Source organism: Accipiter gentilis, chromosome 11 (assembly GCF_929443795.1).
Source record: "Accipiter gentilis chromosome 11, bAccGen1.1, whole genome shotgun sequence".
NCBI classification, from domain to species: Eukaryota; Metazoa; Chordata; class Aves; order Accipitriformes; family Accipitridae; genus Astur; species Astur gentilis.
Genome location: NC_064890.1, coordinates 14666533 through 14685029, shown reverse-complemented (window position 1 = coordinate 14685029; position 18497 = coordinate 14666533). Strand labels below are relative to the sequence as shown.

Below are 18497 nucleotides of genomic sequence, written 5' to 3'. Positions count from 1 at the left end.
GGAAAGGTGAAATGACTTACCCAAGGTCGCACAGCAGGCTCTGTTCAGTACATAGTTACTATTGCTGCAAATTGGGTAGCTCATCAAGCTCATGCTACTCACACCACTCAAAATTCAAACAATAATTTTTATTTTTACTGCAATTTGCACGGCAGTCAAGGCTGGAGGCCACAATCAGGATTCAGCTTATGCTGGGCTCTGTTCAAACATCAAATCAAATCCAGTCCCTGATCCAGGGGGCTTGCTGTCTCACTAGGGACATAATTCTGTGGGAACACAGAATGAGATGGAAGGGGAGGGAAGGAGAGAGGGAGGGACAGAAGGCAGTAACCTGAATGTAAGGTTTCACATTGTTTTGGGTAACCGTGAAGTTTGGAACCTTATTATTACTTAAATTATTTAGGTGTGTAAGAAATGTAAGTGCATTACTGATAGCCACCTGTCTAGTTACTTAGGTAGCAGTTTATCTTCATAATCCTAATTGTGCAAACACTTTACTTTCACTCCTATGGTCTTTGATTACATTGACAGACAGCAACTGGATCCTACTGTTCGCTCTTTGGGGGACTGACTCACACTGCACTAACCCCATACTTACATTACACTGTACTTTCTAAAGAGTAATATTATACTTAATTTTACAACTCCCTCTCTAATCTGCTGCTAGGGCAACTCTTGCTGTAGTATCATATATGTATCATATCTTATATGATACATGCTTATACATTTTACAGCATGTGACAATTTGGTATACTAGCTATAAAGCCAATGAAATCCTTTCACTCATTGCTAACTTCTACTAAGCTCTGCAGTAGTATAACATGTATTAACTCCCACCTTACCAGCTGCCACTGCATCCTAATGTGGCTCCAGGATAATAGCAGTATGTTATGTACCAAATGACCATATAGTCATTCCTCTTTAAAAGACTTAACTGGGTATAAAATTGATTGCACAAGGCTCACTTTATGTTTACATGATAAAGACAAATTTTCTCTTCTTCTGGATTCACACTGCGTTTCATCTGATGGTACAGCAGGATATTGAACATTACAAGTGTGCAGTGAGATTTCGATATAATGTCATACAATATAAGAATTAATAGCTCCTCTAATACTGAATGGCATAGACACAATGGGATTATTTGCAAGAGTAAGATTGCTCAGTACCCAAGTCAAGATTGCTGAACAGTACTTAGAAGTTAAGCTCTTAGTTTTCTGGTATGGATCTGCTACCCCATTATTTATTATAATGCAAGTATTTGTATAAATAATGAAAAAGGGTATACAAGAAATATTTGATTGACATCTGTAACCTCAGATAGGTGGGTATTTTTTCTGGATTTCAGTTAAGCCAAGCATTTAAAACATGTTTCCAACCCATCAAAGCATGTGCTTAAATCCTTTGCTTAGCTGAGGGATTCTCTTGAAACAAACAGGCAGCTTTTCACTGACGCTAATAGATTCTAGATCAGCACAATAATACCATAATGTACTCTAAAAGAGCTTGAGAAATCACAATTTAAATACATTATTTTACAGAACAAAAGAATGAGCATTCATTTACAATTACTTTCCTTGCTCCTATTCTCAATTGGCTAAATCCATATACAAATTAACGACCTATCACAATGGCTGTTTGAGGATACATCATCAAAAACTAAGGCACTGCAGAACTTACATAAAAAAATACTAATGCGATTTCATTTTGGACTATTAACATTTTTCAGAAATTATGTTAGGTACACATTACTACCTGCATTTATTCCTCTCTGACAGGTATCACTGAAGCTTAGCAGAACTGAGGTATTTACTTAAATGATTAGAACCTGACTTTTAGTAGTATGATAAATGGAAGCAACAAATAACAACAGGTTTGCTTAGCAATCATCAATACCCATTTTGCAGCTCTTCATACACTATCCACTAATCTCCTTCAGCATCAGTTAATTCAAATTCCTTTATCAAATTTCTGATACCTGCATTTACGACACTGCAGCTTTATTTAATCCCAGGCAAAAGCACATTAAGAAGGAACTATGATTGACAGTATATTGCTAATTTAGAACAAAATACTTGTTTAATCAACCCTAAACTCAACTTCATAAAACCAAGACACAGGCAAGCCTAATTTAATAAAATCCAATGTATTAAAGCATAGCCTATATCTACATTAGCAACCTGTGTATTGCAACAGAGTGTATCTAAAAAGTGAAACAGTGCTTAGGACCTAATATCCACAACGCATGTGTTTCAGAGGTTTCACTTTGGACCAGCCCTAGTCTGGTCCAATGGAAGGTGCACGCATTAGTGGTAGAAGTGCATCAGATGGACTTCTGGAGGACATCTGGTTCGGTGTATTTAGAAAGAAACCCAGTTTTCATATGTGATGGATTAACCCTGGCTGGACGCCAGGTGCCCACCAAAGCCGTTCTATCGCTCCCCCCTCCTCAGCTGGACAGGGGAGAGAAAATATAACAAAAAGCTCTTGGGTCAAGATAAGGACAGGAGAGATCACTCACCAATTACCGTCACGGGCAAAACAGACTCAGCTTGGGGAAAATTTACTCAATTTATTACCAATCAAACAGAGTAAGGTAATAAGAAATAACACAAAATCTCAGAACACCTTCCCTCCACCCCTCCCTTCTTCCCAGACACTTCACTCCCAGATTATCTACCAACACCCCCCAGCGGCACAGGGGGAACGGGGATGGGGTTTACGGTCATCACACTTGATTTTCCGCCACTTCATCCTCCTCAGGGGAAGGGCTCATCACACTCTTCCCCTGCTCCAGTGTGGGGTCCCACCCACGGGAGACAGTCCTCCACGAACTTCTCCAACGTGGGCCCTTCCCACGGGCTGCAGTTCTTCATGAACTGCTCCAGCATGGGTCCTTTCCACAGGGTGCAGTCCTTCAGGCACAGACTGCTCCAGCATGGGTCCCCCACGGGGTCACAAGTCCTGCCAGAAAGCCTGCTCCATGGGCTCCTCTCCCCACAGATCTGCAGGTCCTGCCAGGAACCTGCTCCAGCGTGGGGTTCCCACGGGGTCACAGCCTCCTTCGGGAACCCACCTGCTCCAGTGTGGGGTCCTGCCCGTGCTGCGGGTGGAGATCTGCTCCCCCGTGGACCTCCCTGGGCTGCAGGGGGACAGCCTGCCTCACCAGGGTCTTCCCCACGGGCTGCAGGGGAATCTCTGCTCCGGCGCCTGGAGCACCTCCTCCCCCTCCTTCTGCACTGACCTTGGTGTCCGCAGGCTTGTTTCTCTTACATGTTCTCACTCCTCTCTCCGGCGGCTGTTTCCGTCTGTCCCAACTTCTTTTCCTTCTTAAAAATGTTATCCCAGAGGCGTTACCACTATCACTGATTGGCTCGGCCTTGGCCAGCGGTGGGTCCGTCTTAGAGCCGGCTGGTACGGGCTCTCTCTCGAACACAGGGGAAGCTTTCAGCAGCTTCTTACAGAAGCCACCCCTGTAACCCCCCGCACCTCCCACTACCAAAACCTTGCCACACAAAGCCAATACAGCATATCCCAAGACTGTGCCACAACGTGAATCAAACTATACTACGTTGGGACAACTGGAAGATTAACTTTAAAAATGCAGTCCTGACCAAAATTAAAACACTCTTACAGTCAGCCCCATGGATGATTCCCTTGCAGACTATGGGCCAAAGCTGGCTGCATGGGCACCTGGTCAACTCCAGGATCTCTGAACGCTTATCCAGATGACAGAACAGCCACACCACCCATGCATTGTGCCTCTGTTCAGAACAGCTCATACCTAGGGCTAATGAGGTTCCTGAGACCAGGCTGGCTTCATAACCACAGAGGGTGGGATTCAGCTCCAGACTGAGAAACCTAGATGGAAGTGTTTTACAGGCAAGTTAAGAAGCAAGGGTTTGATCCACTTGCCACCACGTTGGTGCTTAATACCACTTGAGCTGTTCTACTGCTTGTGAGACATCCATGTGTAGATGACAAAGAACCTATAGAAGACCTGTCTCCTTCCAGAAAAGCAGTTAGAGGTTAGACAAGATCCTTGAGGCATTTTAAGCACAGACACCTGGATTTAGGCAACTGCTTGATGGCTTGGCCTCCGCAGACTGACATCATATCCCAAGACCCCGATTCACTGTTGGATTCACTGCAGAAACACTTGACCGGCCTTGCCAGAGCCAGGTTTGGTCTTCCAAGGCCAATGGTGATACCACCCAGCTGCACTCTGACAGGCTAAGCCAGATGTGTGTGGTCAGGTATTTCACTGCAGGTTCTCTGGCACATCCCTGCTCTTTTATCTATGCTCACCCATCACCTGATGTAGCGTAAAGTAAAATGGAGCTGTCTGTAGAGTGTGCTTTGCATTTGGTACAGATTTGATTTGGGAAAAAGCAGCCCCAAGGAATAAAAAACCCCATGCCTCTTGGGAAGAAACAAAAATGCAGTTACAATTTCCCAGACAACCTCACTTTTGCCTCAGCACAATTCCTCCAACACACCATACAATTAAAGCTAAATGAGATGTTGTGTTACATGTTTAACACTCAGCTATTAAATATACCATTTTACGTTCACATAGGAACTCGCTGAATTCAGTAAGGCTAAATTTAAACCCAGATACTTGTATCTGCAGATCTGTCCCTAAGGGTGTAAAATCCCGAACAGACATGTTTAAGTATGCACACTGCATGCGATAGCTCTCATAGAAATGTACAAGATCAAAAGTGGTTCATTTGAAGCTCAGGCTGTGCTTTATATACAGTTGTTTGATGCACTGTACACTTATTTATCCCATTGACAAAGTGCTCCCTCTTCTCTCTCCCTCTCAAAACTGCCACAGGAAGCAGGAAAAGAGGCAGCAAGAACGGAACAGAGAACTCTGCGTTGTTCCGCTTCCCATCCTGCATAAGCAAAGACCACTTGATGAGCCTGTTCTTTCTACAACAGCCAATGCATTTGACACAAACCTATTCACACAAGAAATGAAACATCCAGTAGCATATCAACAAGATGAAGAGATTTTACATGTTTCTTAGCTATTTAGGAAGATCGTTTACGTAACAGCGTGGCATCACAAAATAATTAGGTGCATGGAGAGATAACAAGGGACAACTACTTGAGGAAACATCCTTAGCAAAACTAGATCTCAGTTTAGTCATAGAACTGATAATTTATGAATTGTTTTTCCTGAAACCTTGGTATTTTAGAATATATTAAAGATTTAATTTTTCAACTACTTTCACTTTAAAACATCAGTATTTAGCTGACATAAATTAAATTTCCTTAAAGGAAATTAAATATCCAAGTCACATGAAAACGTTGAATGCAAAGGGAAAATGTGAAGCACATTACTGCAGCAGCTGTTGTTGACACTGTTTTACAGTTTTGCTGGGAATTTAAGGAAAACCCTTGCTTGTTTGGTCAGAATGCTAGGCAGGAATGGAGCCCCACTTGACAATCTACAGATCTTAGTCACTGTCTATTTTTAATCCTAGAAGGCACCAAGATAGGAGTGATACTGTTTAAAAAACAAAACAAATGGGAGTAGAATAGAAAAGAGTATTCACCTAGATGAAATAGTTCTGAGAAATGAGAAAGAGAGGAACAAGGCATGCTGTTACAAACATCACATTCTGTGATCTCTTTCAGACACTCATCTGTTTCCAGTGTACAGCTCAATATTTCAACATATCTCCTCCCTTTAGAAAGTTGTTGCAGAACCTTGCTGCTCTAATAGTTAGAAATCTTCTTTTAATTTCCAGGCTGAAGTGATTTATATCCAGATAATATCCATTTGTTCTTGTCCCACTGTTAGCCACAAGTTTAAAATCATTAGTTTTCACTCTACAGTCCATGGACTCAGGAGGGGTTCATAAACTACTTCTGAGATTTTTAAAGCATCGTGAAGCAAGGTACGCCTAACAGGCTGTAATTTGCTCTAACAATGCTACAGGGCATGTAGCATCACCTTTGGAAAAAGTTTAGGAAATCAAATCAAATCAAAGTGAAAATCACTGGCTTAAACAGCTCTTTTCCCTTCCTCTTGTTTTTTAGCCCTTCCATGTGTTTTTAGATAGCAGTCATGGACATCTTAGCAATCTTCCTCTTTCTACATTTAACCAACCAAGCTCTCCTAGTTTTCTCCTTGCATAAATGTCACTGGTCACTGGTCTTCCTTTTTGCAGCTATTGCTGTCTCAGTCAGAATTGGACACCAGTGTCCAGAATCCCACATAAAATACTACAGTGCATCACGTAATGATGCTAACATTGCCTTACATCAGCTTGAAATACGTCATGATATACGTGCCAGGATCACATATGCCCTCTTCACAGCTGCATTACATTGACATCCCATTGACATCCTTTGGTGAACAGATGTACTCAGGTCCTCTCTTCACCCATGGTTATCTGTCCTCAGCTGCATGGCCTTTCATTCTGCACCAGTGAGTCCATGCCACCACTATCACCTCGCTCCTCAAGGCTGACAAACAGTGAAGTGCCAGCTTGGAAGTGACTGTTGGTGAGCCAGCTGATGCTGCTGTATTAACTGGTGAATCCGATCAAATACAAATGCCTGACATGAACTAAATGCAAGCTATTGTGGCTGGTAAGCCATCAGCATGTTTGGACTATATTTTTCTAGTATAATGACCATGAATTGCAATTTCAAGCTTTTTATTTTACTGATGTTCTAATATAACTTCACCAGTAATAGGAAGGCTAAATACTAAGACACAGCAACCAAGTAATAATTAACTTTCTTTAGAGGAACATAAAGCTACAAGGATGAATAATTTTATTTTCATGGGAAGTCTAATACTTCTCTCATGGAATTAATCGTAAAACTTTGAATTAACTCCTTGCGAAGGCACACTGAATGTCTCTCAGGTAAAGACTCAATGCATAACAGTATTATAGCATTCAAAAACATATTAGCCAAGCTGAAGGTAACTGGGGGAAAACTGATTTTCAAACACAGAGTCTACATCAGAAAGAAGATTAATTTATGATTTTTAGGCTCATGGGTAACATTCTCCCATTATCTCTAGGTGAAAAACTTTTTTTGTGGCTTGCTCTACCTTTTTGATCTTTTCTTCCTCTTGCCAAAGGTTACAAATATCTTTCTTTTTCAAGGTCATTACTAAGTCCAGTTTCAAAGCTAACTACACTTCATGCAAATTCTTCATCCACAGATTTTTTTATTGTTAATTGAAACAAAGAAAATCAGAAATCAGTAATATGGCACCAAGTTGCACTTATAAATTGGTTTAGATTAAAGGACTAAATCCCATGTCACCTTAACTTTCCTGCAAAGGTAGTTCTTGAGCTCCTCATTTTGAGACTTTGCTACATACTAGTTATGTCTACATGGATAAGCAGTGTCAGGAAGCATTCCCAGGCATTGAAACTGAACTGTCTACACTATTAAATTGTTAGAATTGTCCCACAGCATGTGTCACAGGAGTGTTTTTAGTCTGTTCCAACTAACAGTCTTCCAAAATATTGCCAGGGCACAGTTTGCAAGTTAGGACATGCCAGGAATGGTTCCCAATAGGCAGTGTGAATCCAGTGACCCAGTTTTAGAAGGTAAAAAAATGTAATAGTATGGACACTGGCCAGTGTGCCAGCTGACTCTGTACCAGAGGGTAGTTCTGGACATGCTTAATTTGCAGGTACAGGCATAGCCACAGCATCACTCTGTTGGACCCTGGCAAGCTGAGGAGATGACTTGATATGGAAATGTCTGAGCCTAACTTTGAAGACTGTTAACCTCCAAGAAGCACAGGATCATTTATGTAGGTGTTTCATGCTCACATGCTGTCATCTGGGCTGTTGCAGAACAACCCTCTCCAGACTCCTCTTGCCCACATCAAGAGACTCTATGTTACAAAGAGCTGAGGAGCATTCGCTTTTCTGCAGCACTCCAGAAGCCTGTTGTTGCAGAGGAAGAGGCAGGAGGTCAGATAGGAGGAAAATACACTGCTGCTAGCCTGCCCTCCTCCCCTCCCTGCTAAAATCTTCCCTGATCTTAAAAGACCTTGTCCAATTTTATCCACACTTCTGCTGCAAACAAAGTTCATCACAACGAAGTATTGTAGGGCGAAGGTTGCAGAGGTACAGTCTAGCGTGGCAGTACAAGACACATTCTGGCCAACTTAATCGCATGACATCACTCACCTTATTCAGTGACCTTCTACAAGTAAGGCACATGACTTTTGACTTTTAGCAGTAAACAACAGAACCTCCCAAGGTTTTAGAAGCAGCATTTTCTAAACCTCTCAACTCAGAATATTTGTCTTTGACCTTGCAAGTACAGCACGTATAGCTTTCCTCTCTATAAACTTTTCCTTTCTGAAAGATAACCAGAAAAACAAGGAAAGACAAATGTGTGTCAACTCATCAACTGTTTGTAATAATTTATTTCAAACCGTTTATTCGGTAGGTCTCTCCTTCTGATGCAGTCTCAATTACTTGATTGAATAACATTCTCTGAAATAGCACATGATGTGCTTGTGTCAAAGAGGCTCTCCACAGAGGCCATCAGCTACCTTTTAAAATCAATGAAATTCATAAATTTGCATCTGGCTTCTCAAGGAGAAAATAAAGGAACCTTTTCCCCTGGTACGTATGACCTTCTCATTCTAAGGCCAGCTTGTTTGAAGTCTTCTGCACCCCTGAATGCCAACATGAAGATGGATAATATCTTTCTTAGAATAGATAGATCTTGAGGTCTATTATATTCCCCTTCTTAAGGATTCTAGCCATAATTCTCTCTTGGTAATTGGGATTTGCACACTGTTCCACACAGTAATGCATATTCTAGCTATTCACTCAGTCATGCTGCCACTGCATTTTTAACAATGATGATAGCAACTGATGTTATCAAATTCTGCAGACTTTTCAGGCTCTAGGCTTGTTCACGTCTTTTTTTCATTTCACCATTTCTGAGCAAAAATGTTTTTATTTCTTCCTTTGTGATGCCTCACTACTGTGACCCTGCCATTCCTCACAGCTGGATCTTGTTAGTTTCCAAATATTGAGTCCACACTGTCTGATCACACCACAGATTTTCTGTTCTGATATGTTTGCTGTCTTTATGTTTGCAAGATCAAAGCTAATGCTGTTTACACCATAGTGCTAAAAAGGTTCACTTCTCAAAAGGTGAAATAACCTTAGCATTTGAAATCTAGCCTTCTTTATTCCATGCCTTCTACTGCTGATAATATCCGTATGTTCCTCCTCTTCCTGGCTTCATTTTCCCATACACTAAGTTTCTTCATTAAACTTTTAGACGGGATTTTTGAAAGAACTCGGCAGCAGCCATATCCTATGCCAGTGAAGCCCCTTCAGGTGCAAGAAAGTAGAGCTGCACCAAGACCAGCTGCTTTCCAAAACCCCAGTCCCATTTCCCTTTCCCAACAGTACTCAAGTTCTCAGCTCCCCACATTTCAATAGGTGATATTCTCCTCTTTTAAATTATCTTCCAGTTTCTTTCTCCCTTCCTTTCTTCCCTTCCATACCTCTTTTTTTCAGTGAAATGGAATTTGTCCTCAAATTGCCTGGACAACTTCATGCGTTTCCTTTTATATCTTACTATTCTGTTATCTTAGTGTTTTTCAAACAGTGGACCACAGCCCCCAGGATGTTCATAAAAGGCAACTGGGAGAGTTCTAAGATGCTGAAATTTTTATTACACTCTAAACCAAAAGAAAATATCTCTTCTCCATTCCCCAAACACCTTTATCCTTCACAAACAAGTTTTGCTATCAAAATCTCAAATCACTCATACAAGTAAATGCTATACACTTCTTACGTGATACATTTTAGCCAGGTTCCCTCTGGGATCAAGACTGATGGGGCTGTGTGATTTTGAGCCTGATGACGAATTTCAACCAAATCTGACTGATGCTACAAGCCTCCAAGATACTAAACTTCTGCAAGTTTTGTGAAAAAGCGGGTTCCTGGGCACAGCAGAAAGGATCCCAAATTCCCATAAGTGGAAAGACAGGGATGGTTTATCGTTTAACAAATCTAGGTGGCAACTTGAGGACATCAAAATCAACACATAAATAGCTTTCTGCCAGCTGTAACACATGCTGTGTCCTTGTCAACTACACAGATGAAGAGCCTGTAAGGAGTCGGAGAGTTCAGCTACCGAAAGCAAGGGATGACGGGATGCAGGAGAGAACTTCTGATATTGTGGACACAGGGTATTTGGGGAAAAAAATTACTTGGAGAGGGGACACTGGGACACAGCATTCCTCCCTCATTTCCACTGTTCACAGGATACACCTTTTACCTTCATTGCTACAGCCAAAGCATGAAATACTTCAAACAAAGTAATGAAACCGAAAAGGCTGCACAGCTGCATCACTCATTTCACCCACAACTTCCCAGTAAAACCTTCAGTTCTTCATCTTTCCAACATACCCAGCTAACCTTCCGACTCAACATTAGGACATAAGCACTTCCCAAGCTGGTATGGCAATACTCATCGCAGCCAGCATGAGAGCAGCAGAGCGGAAGCTACCATGGGGTGGGTACTCACCGCCCAAGGATGAGGGGAGGCCCTGGGGATCTCTATTAAGCCTGACAGGAAACTTTCCTCTGGAGCTGAACGGACAGAAAATCATATTGGCAGCATGATTTCTCCTCTGGGAAAAAGCAGCACGTGTACCAGGCCCATCTGAATTAGGAGATGTCCTCACAGGCTTGATGAGACAGTCTATTTGTTGGCAAGCAGATCACTCAGCTCTTCCCTTGCTCCCTGTCCACCCGCACAGCTCCAGCACCCCATTTCCCCAAGATGCGGAGGCACTCCGCATTTTACCATCGTCAGAGCCCTCAGTATCCCTGACTTTTCAGAATTTTCTCCTCCAAGGTCTGACACCCACTACTACTCACGCACAACTAAATAACCTCAGTCGCCTCACCCTGCAGCTGGGGTGGGGGGTGTTAATAGTTAATGCTCTTTAAAATCTATCAATGCTGAAACTCAGTTCAAAAACCTGCTCGATGTTCCTGGACTTGCCTTCCTCTCCCTTTGGCCTCCCGTGTTCCTCTCGCTTTACAACTGGGGTACACAGTGGGAACAAAACCTGGCAGCAGTGTTGGTTAAGGTCCTTTGCTTCTGCTGAGTTAGGCCATGCCTCTTAGAAAGATGCACCCAATCTTATGTAAAGTCTTAAGTGAAGAAGAAACCACTGTAAAGATAATTAACAAATGAAACTTAACAGGTTACAAATGTATATACCTCACGGCTAATGCAAATTTTTGTAACTTCAGCTTCCAAACACAGCATTTGTCAAGTTAAGGAGCACTGCATGACTTGAAATCTCCCCCTGTAGGTCCTCATACACCATAATCTGTCAATTTTTAATCTTCTTTTGAATAGCAAGAAAATTCATCCTTTTAGCTCTTCTTCTTTCATTTATTTAAATCAGTCCTGAAATCCTTGCGGCTTTATACTTGAAAGGGAGTCTTGACAGATGTTTGACCTGGACAGAGAGCGCACAGGAACCACTGGAGGCAACGGCAGTCCCATTTTTTGCATACACATTTAGGGACCACATTGGACTTAAGTGCAGCACTGCAGTGACAGCTCACATGCAGATGCCCACCTACCACAGCCTCTAATTTCTCTTCTAAATAACTGTTTTCCATAACACATAATTTCCATAATTCTCTCATCGGTAGGACGCCTCCTACATTTTGATCCCCAGAAGTCTTACACTGCATTTGGTGTATTAAAATACAGGCTGTTGAAGCAAGCCCAGGTTATTATGACATCCAAATCAGTCTACGGAATTAGCAATCCTTACTATAATTTATTAAACAAATAACTATAATTTTTTAAACAAATAAGTTTTGTGCCACTTGCAAAGCTCACCCGCGATAAATGTGTATTACTCTCCCAACTAATTGTTCAGGATACTGAGGCTACAAACTAAGATCCTTGTCTGACTCCACTAGACACCCTGCTCAAACACTGGCACAAGACTGGGGTTTTTTCTAGCCTTCTGGAATTTACCCTTATACCAAGATCTGACAAACAGCAGTAACAAAGGCTCTGAGAGCATCAAGGTCAAGCCTTTTAAGACTCTTATATAAAAGTCACCTGGTCCTACAGACTGATTTCAAGCATAAAGGCAAACAACACAGCTGCAATGAAGAATGTCACCTTTTCATTTTGAAACAATGCCCTGTTTTAAATGAACTTTTAACTGTGGCATGTAATAACCTCTCTCTTATGGCTGCTTTGGCTCAAAGAACTGTCAATTGAGCACTATGAAACCAGTTTTAGAACTGGTTTAAAACAGGTCTCGGGAAAACCTGGGGAACCACAGAAATACTGATATCTGCACCACATAAATCAGTAAGACCTATGAAAGACCACAGAGTATGTTGGCATGTGCACAAACATGGCATATTTGTGCAATGAAAGGATGTGAGCAAGGTAGGACCGACACACCTATTTTAAGTAATTTTTCACAAGACTACTAGAGCCCTCCAAACAAGTAAAAACCAATGCATACTGTGGAAACAAAGGCCCCTTGGATTTCCAAAAGACATTTGATAAATCTGTCATTCATAAGTGTTAAAAAAACCTAAACTCCCAGAGGATAAAAATAAATGTCCTTGCAAGGATAAATAATTAGAAACAGATGGTAGGAGAATACTGTCAATTTTCCAAGCGGAGAGAGGTCAATGGTGGAGTCCTGCAGGGATCTGTGCTGGAACTTGGGAGCTGCTTGCTTATTTATAAATGAGCTGGAAAACAGGGTAAATGGTGAGGTGACAAAGTTTGCTGCTGATATTCATTCAAGGTAGCTAAGATAAGGGCTGACTATGAAGAAAGACTTTATAATACTGAGTGACTAGGCAATACAAAGGCAAATTAAAGTCAATGTAGATAAACAAATATGAAGTCATTTTTTTGAGGGGAAAAAACCTAACTACACAAACCGATGTGTTCCAAGGTGACTATTACTGCTTCAGGACTGAGATCTTGGGGTTATAATAGGTAGTTCTGTGAAAACATCAGCCCACTGTTCACTAACAGTGAAAAAGTTAGTATTAGAAATTACTAGGAAAGGAAAAAGAATGAAAGAGAGAATATTATTATGCCACTGTATAAATGGCTCGTTTGTCTGTCTTGAGTATTGCGTGTAGTTCCAGTCCTGCTGCCTCTGAAAGGACACAGCAGACTGGGAACAGCTGTGGGCAGGGCAGCAGGGATGATCACAGGCATGGTACAACCTGATGACTAAGGAATGACTAAGAAGCCAAAGATTCATGAGGTCTCAGAAATGGGTGACTGTGGGGATACAGCAAAGGTGTAATCAGGACCAGCACAGGGGAGGCGCCTGGGAGTCCCCTGTTCACGGCCTCTTCCAATACATGAGCTGAGGGGATCAAATGAAATGGGCAGGTACAAGGTTTAAAACATAAAAAACCCTACTAAATCTTGACACAACACGTATTAAGCCGTGGAACTCCTTGCTCTGGGGCACTGTAAACGCTTAAAGTTTACACAGGTTCAAGAACTGACCAAAGTCATAAAAAAAAGAAATTCCAGCAAGAGCTTTTAAATGCCAAGACTTATCTCAGGAAATCCCTGAACACAACTGCAGGGAGGACAGAGAGTATGAGAGGGCAAAATGAGCTTTTGCTGCTCTGATGCTTCTGTGGGCTCATGTTACAGACCACTGTCAGAGATCACTGGCCTAGATGGGCCCATGGTTTGACAAACTACAGAGGTTTTATGTTGTTTTGTTCAACTGTGCTCTTATCGTGGGCATGGGCTTAGGCATCTCCTGAAAAAAATATATATATTGGTTTCATCCTACTTGTCCATGGGACACTTCTATGGCCTTCTTTTGCTTTCTCTACTTTTCGCTTTCCTGTAACTTGCAACATACTAGTTAAAAAAAAAAAAAAAAAAAAAGACAAATGTATAATAGCGAAAAAACCACATGGCAGAACTGAAGCATTTAATGCATTTAACTCATAAAGGAATAAATCTCAAGAAATATCTTAATCTGTAAGGCTTCTCGCAAACTTTAGATGCAGGGTAGTAAAGAGCAGTAATACCTCATTTCTAATGCTTTCACTGTTTGTATTTATGCAGCTGCTCAAATTAGCTAAGTGTATGTGCAAATGTTTGTACATACAATTTTGAAATTGCAGAAGGGAAGGGTAGGGGATGGAGAACAAGACTGCCAACACTGGCTCTCAAGATATCAAGTGTACACTGACAGCATTATGCACATGGAACAAAAAAAGCAGTCTAAGCCATGGCAAAATCATAAGGGACTCTAATGTATGTTGTCCTCACATACACAAAGAAAATAGCTTTTTTCTTAGGATTTTTCTGCTTAATCATGCCATAGACATGATTAAACAGCAACAAGGATTGAAAATGCATGTGTCCAAGATATTGTTTATCTTTTCCTTATTTAAAAAACACCTCTTCAAAACAAGAGCTGTATCATGCTGACAATTTACAATGACTCATGCAGGACAGAATGTGATCAAAATCTTTTTTTAAAGAAATCAGTCCTGAGCTTTTATTTGCAATCCTAAATGAAGCATGATCGCACGTTGAAAAACTGCTTCTAAGGAGATTTAAATTATATCAATTTTAAGTATTATTATATGATCCAACTGAATGCTAACACTACTAAGGTAGACAATAGCAAGCAAAATCAAAGCTATACTCACATACTTGTCTATTTTACTACTTCAGGTTCAATTTTGTTCCTGTAGTACACAGAACTATATGCATATGTAGATGAGATGACATTACTATATTGTTATTCGTGAGATAAGCATCTTAAGCTTATTATTACCTATTAGTAATACTCTCGAAACAGTAAAATAGTAACAGAAGTAGGTCATATAGCTCATGGAAAACCTATCAGAACTCATTATAACTCTCCTGTCCTGCACATTTTATCCTAAGTTTTCCTTCTGTCCCACCACTATTGCTTTCTTCTTCAAAGGATACAACCCAAACCAATATGGCTTTTCTGGTAGTTTTCTCTCCCTTCGAGGAAACTTTTTTGAGGTAATACAGAAATTAACAGTCAGGTAAATGCTGAATTAAGCTACAACATTCTGCAAACAACAGTCAGGCTCTTTCAACACCTGACATTGCTCCAGTTCTTCCAGGGCATTCACATACAAACCAGGAAAGATGGCCAATGACCACTTAGCTATACATATATTCCCCCTACTATTTTAATTTTGGAGGTAGGCAGTCTGAAAAGTGATTCTGCTGCTGATCTAAAACTTCTTTTGTTGACTTTTAATGCCAACAGTGCATCTACCAGCTTTGGAGATGACAAAAATTCTGTGTTATTTTGCCTGAAAACATATCTTCAGTGTCACACCTGCACACGGGCAGTATGGTAGAGACTGGTTGGGCTCCTGTGGATCAGCTGCATGCAGTGGTTTCTAAACATTATTATTATTCACCTGTGCAAGAAATGCAGTAAAGGAATCAGATTTATTTTTATCTACCTTGCACTAGCTTCTGTTGGCACGAAGCAGCGGAACCATATAAATAAAACACCATTATCTCTGATGTTGGAAAGTGTAAGGGATTTGGAAATTGTGCTGTCCTACTGCACAATGGACATGAACAAAACAGGCTGAGGATGCACCAAAGCCATGAATATTCATGCCACTTTTTACCAGTGGAGCCATAAGGAGAGGAGACAGATGAAAGCAAAAGTCCTTAATGGAGCAGAGGAGACGTCAGTGGTGCAAAGATGAAACAGTTTGCTCTGCCTGGAGCCAAGTGACATGACTGTGTACATTTAATAAGACCACATCAGAAGGCATGTTACTCAACAGACAAAGTAGCCACCAGTATCAAAGAGGATTCCCAATGCAGAGATAATGAATCCAAACCTAGTCTCACTGGAGTCGAGGAGAAATCCACCAACCTCAAGTGACTGCAAATCAATCCCCAAGTGATAAAGAAAGAAACCATATGGCAACTTAAGTGACAGAAACAGCATAAAAATATATATATAACACACATAAAAACAACATCGCGGAGAGAAATGGTTAAAGCTGTTTGATACAAACCAGAAATTTCCACAAAGCCTCATGGACTAGGTGGCAACCTGAATAATGCTGAAGCTGCTCAGCAAACAACTCAGAAGAATTATTGCTCAGAAACTGAAATGAATGTAGGTCAATTAAGGGGACTGAAAAAGTGATTGTGAGCCCATTTTGGAGACATTTTGCTCTGTTTCCCTAACAGCTTATTCCCCCAACGCCAAAACTTCTCAATTTCAGGGTTTTATCGTGAGAACAAGTAGAAGGTATGCTTTGATTTTAGGCTTCCTTTTTTCCCAAATTACTTAAGAATTGATCTTTTCTATCTTGCTAAAACTGATTTTATTACTCTCAACTCTACAGACCATTCTTTTCTCCTCCTCTGCCTCCCAGCTGCACACAAATCACCAGTTCTCTGCTAACTCAGAGGGAAAGCTGGGTTGGGAATGCGAAAAGGGACGTCCTGGTGTTCTCCCTCTTTTCTTATCATGCACTTTCCCCAGGGAGACATTGGATGTGATGGGGAAAGTCAAATGAAGTCAGGAGACCTTCTGAGTCAAAACCAGCAACTGAAATGAATTCTTTTTCATTACACTCCAAACATACAGAGGAAAATAAACCTCGTGAACAGGGGGAACAGTCCCCAACCAAAACTCATGCGTGTAACATCCAACGACCTCAGCTGCCCTTCCAGTTGGCCAGCGAAAGACCTCCCCATCCCCTCCGGCTGAACCGAAGCGGGCTCTGCCTTGACCGGGTGGAAACCTGGGCTCAGGACTAACCTTCAACAGGCTGCCAGTTGCCTTCACCCACCGTCGCCCGCTCGAAGCGTCCCCGCGGCCCCCCCCCCCTGCCATTTTCTCCCGACCTTTAGCGACAGACCAGGCGCGGGAGGACAGCCTGGGGCCGCCGCTGCCCGCCAGCCCTCCTTGGGGCTGTTGATGCTCACGGGTCGCTTCACCGGCCGAAACCGGACAACGTCTCCGGGCTCCCCTGCTCCTCGGGGGGGTGGGAGGGGCTGAGGGCTGCGCCTGACCTCGGCCCACGCCCGGTACCCACGCGGGCGGTGGGGCGGCCCGGGGCAGGCACCGGCACCGCTCTGCAACGCTGCTGATGCGTCCCGGCCCCCCCCCCCCCCCCACCCCGAGCGTCACCTCCCCCGCCTGCCCCGGCGGGGCACCCCGCGCCCGCGCCGCCCGCCCGCCCCCCCCCCGGCCCCCGGTCCCCGTCCCCCCCTCCCGGCCCGGGCGGCCGCCGGCGCCGCAAGTTTCTCCAGAGCCGCCCGTGCCCCCCGCGGGGCCGGGCTGGGCAGGGCAGGGCAGGGCGGCGCGGAGCCCTCCCAGGGCCGGGGCCGGGGCCGGGGCCGGGGCCGGGGCCGCTGCCCCCCACTCACCCGAGGTCAGCTGCATCCAGGCACAGATCTTGTAGACGGTGGCTGTGTTGCAGAAGAAGAAGAGGATGAAGCAGACGATGCAGGCGATGATGAGCATCATCGAGAGCCCGATGAAGAAGGAAGCGGCTTTGAAGGCTCCCGAGGGCAGGCTGGAGAAGTCCGTGAAGCTGCCCCGGCAGGTGAGTTCCCGGCTGAAGCCGTTGCCGATGCAGTAGTGGAAGAGCCCGAAGTAGCCCGCCTGCGGGGTGTCCACGCCGTCCCCGATCCAGTAGGGCTGGATGAAGCACACCACGTTGACGATGGCAAAGCAGATGGTGAAGATGGCCCAGAGCACGCCGATGGCCCGCGAGTTCCGCACGTAGTTGGTGTGGTAGATCTTGGCCGCCTCCTGAGCCGGGAGCATCCCCGCTGCTGCCGCTCCTGACGAGCCTGCTCCTGTCGCCGCCGTCCCTGCAGCCGCTCCGGGCATCCTCGCCGAGAAGATCCCCCCTCCCCTTCCTCCTCCTCCTCCTCCTCCTCCTCCTCCTCCTCCTCCTCCTCCTTCTTCTCCTCCTCCTCCCTGCTCGCTCTGCTCGACGCGACGCGCCCCGCCGCTGCGTGCGAGAGCCGGCGAGCCCCTCCGCCGGGCTTCAGCGGCTCCGCGCCAGCAGCAGCAGCAGCAGCGGCAGCGGCGGCGGCGGCGGCAGCACCAACATGGCCCGCCGCCGCCTATCGGGGCGCAGCGCTGCCGGCCGCCGCGCACCGCCCGCCCCGCAGACCGCCCTCCCGCCGCCGCCCGCGGCTCCTCGCCGCGCCGGGCGCCAACCGCCACAGCGCCCGCCGCGGGGCCGGAGGCGCCCCCCCGCCCTGCGCAACCGCCGCCCGTCGGCGGGGCGGGGGGTGGGGGGGGTGGCAGGGGGCACGGCTGAGGCGGCGTCCCTGAGGAGAGGCGGCGGCGAGGGGCGAGGGGGCCGTTGGCGCCCTTTCGCCGGGCGGGCGGGAAGAAGGGCGAGCCCCGTGGGCGGCGGGGGCGCTGCGGCCGGGGCCTCCCC

At 44.3% G+C, this 18497-nt stretch overlaps 1 protein-coding gene across 3 annotated transcripts in view; it reads right to left on the bottom strand.

The window, feature by feature from the left end:
• Positions 1-17995, bottom strand: part of LHFPL3 (LHFPL tetraspan subfamily member 3) — a 259744-nt gene extending 241749 nt beyond the window's left edge. For all 3 annotated transcript variants that reach the window (XR_007507677.1, XM_049814202.1, XM_049814200.1), the window contains exon 1: positions 17467-17995. Coding sequence is in view for 2 of the 3 variants with exons in the window: in XM_049814202.1 (XP_049670159.1) it covers positions 17467-17935 (469 nt within the window). In the remaining variant the exon portion in view is untranslated. The remainder of the gene's footprint in view (positions 1-17466) is intronic.
• Positions 17996-18497: the final 502 nt, after the last annotated feature.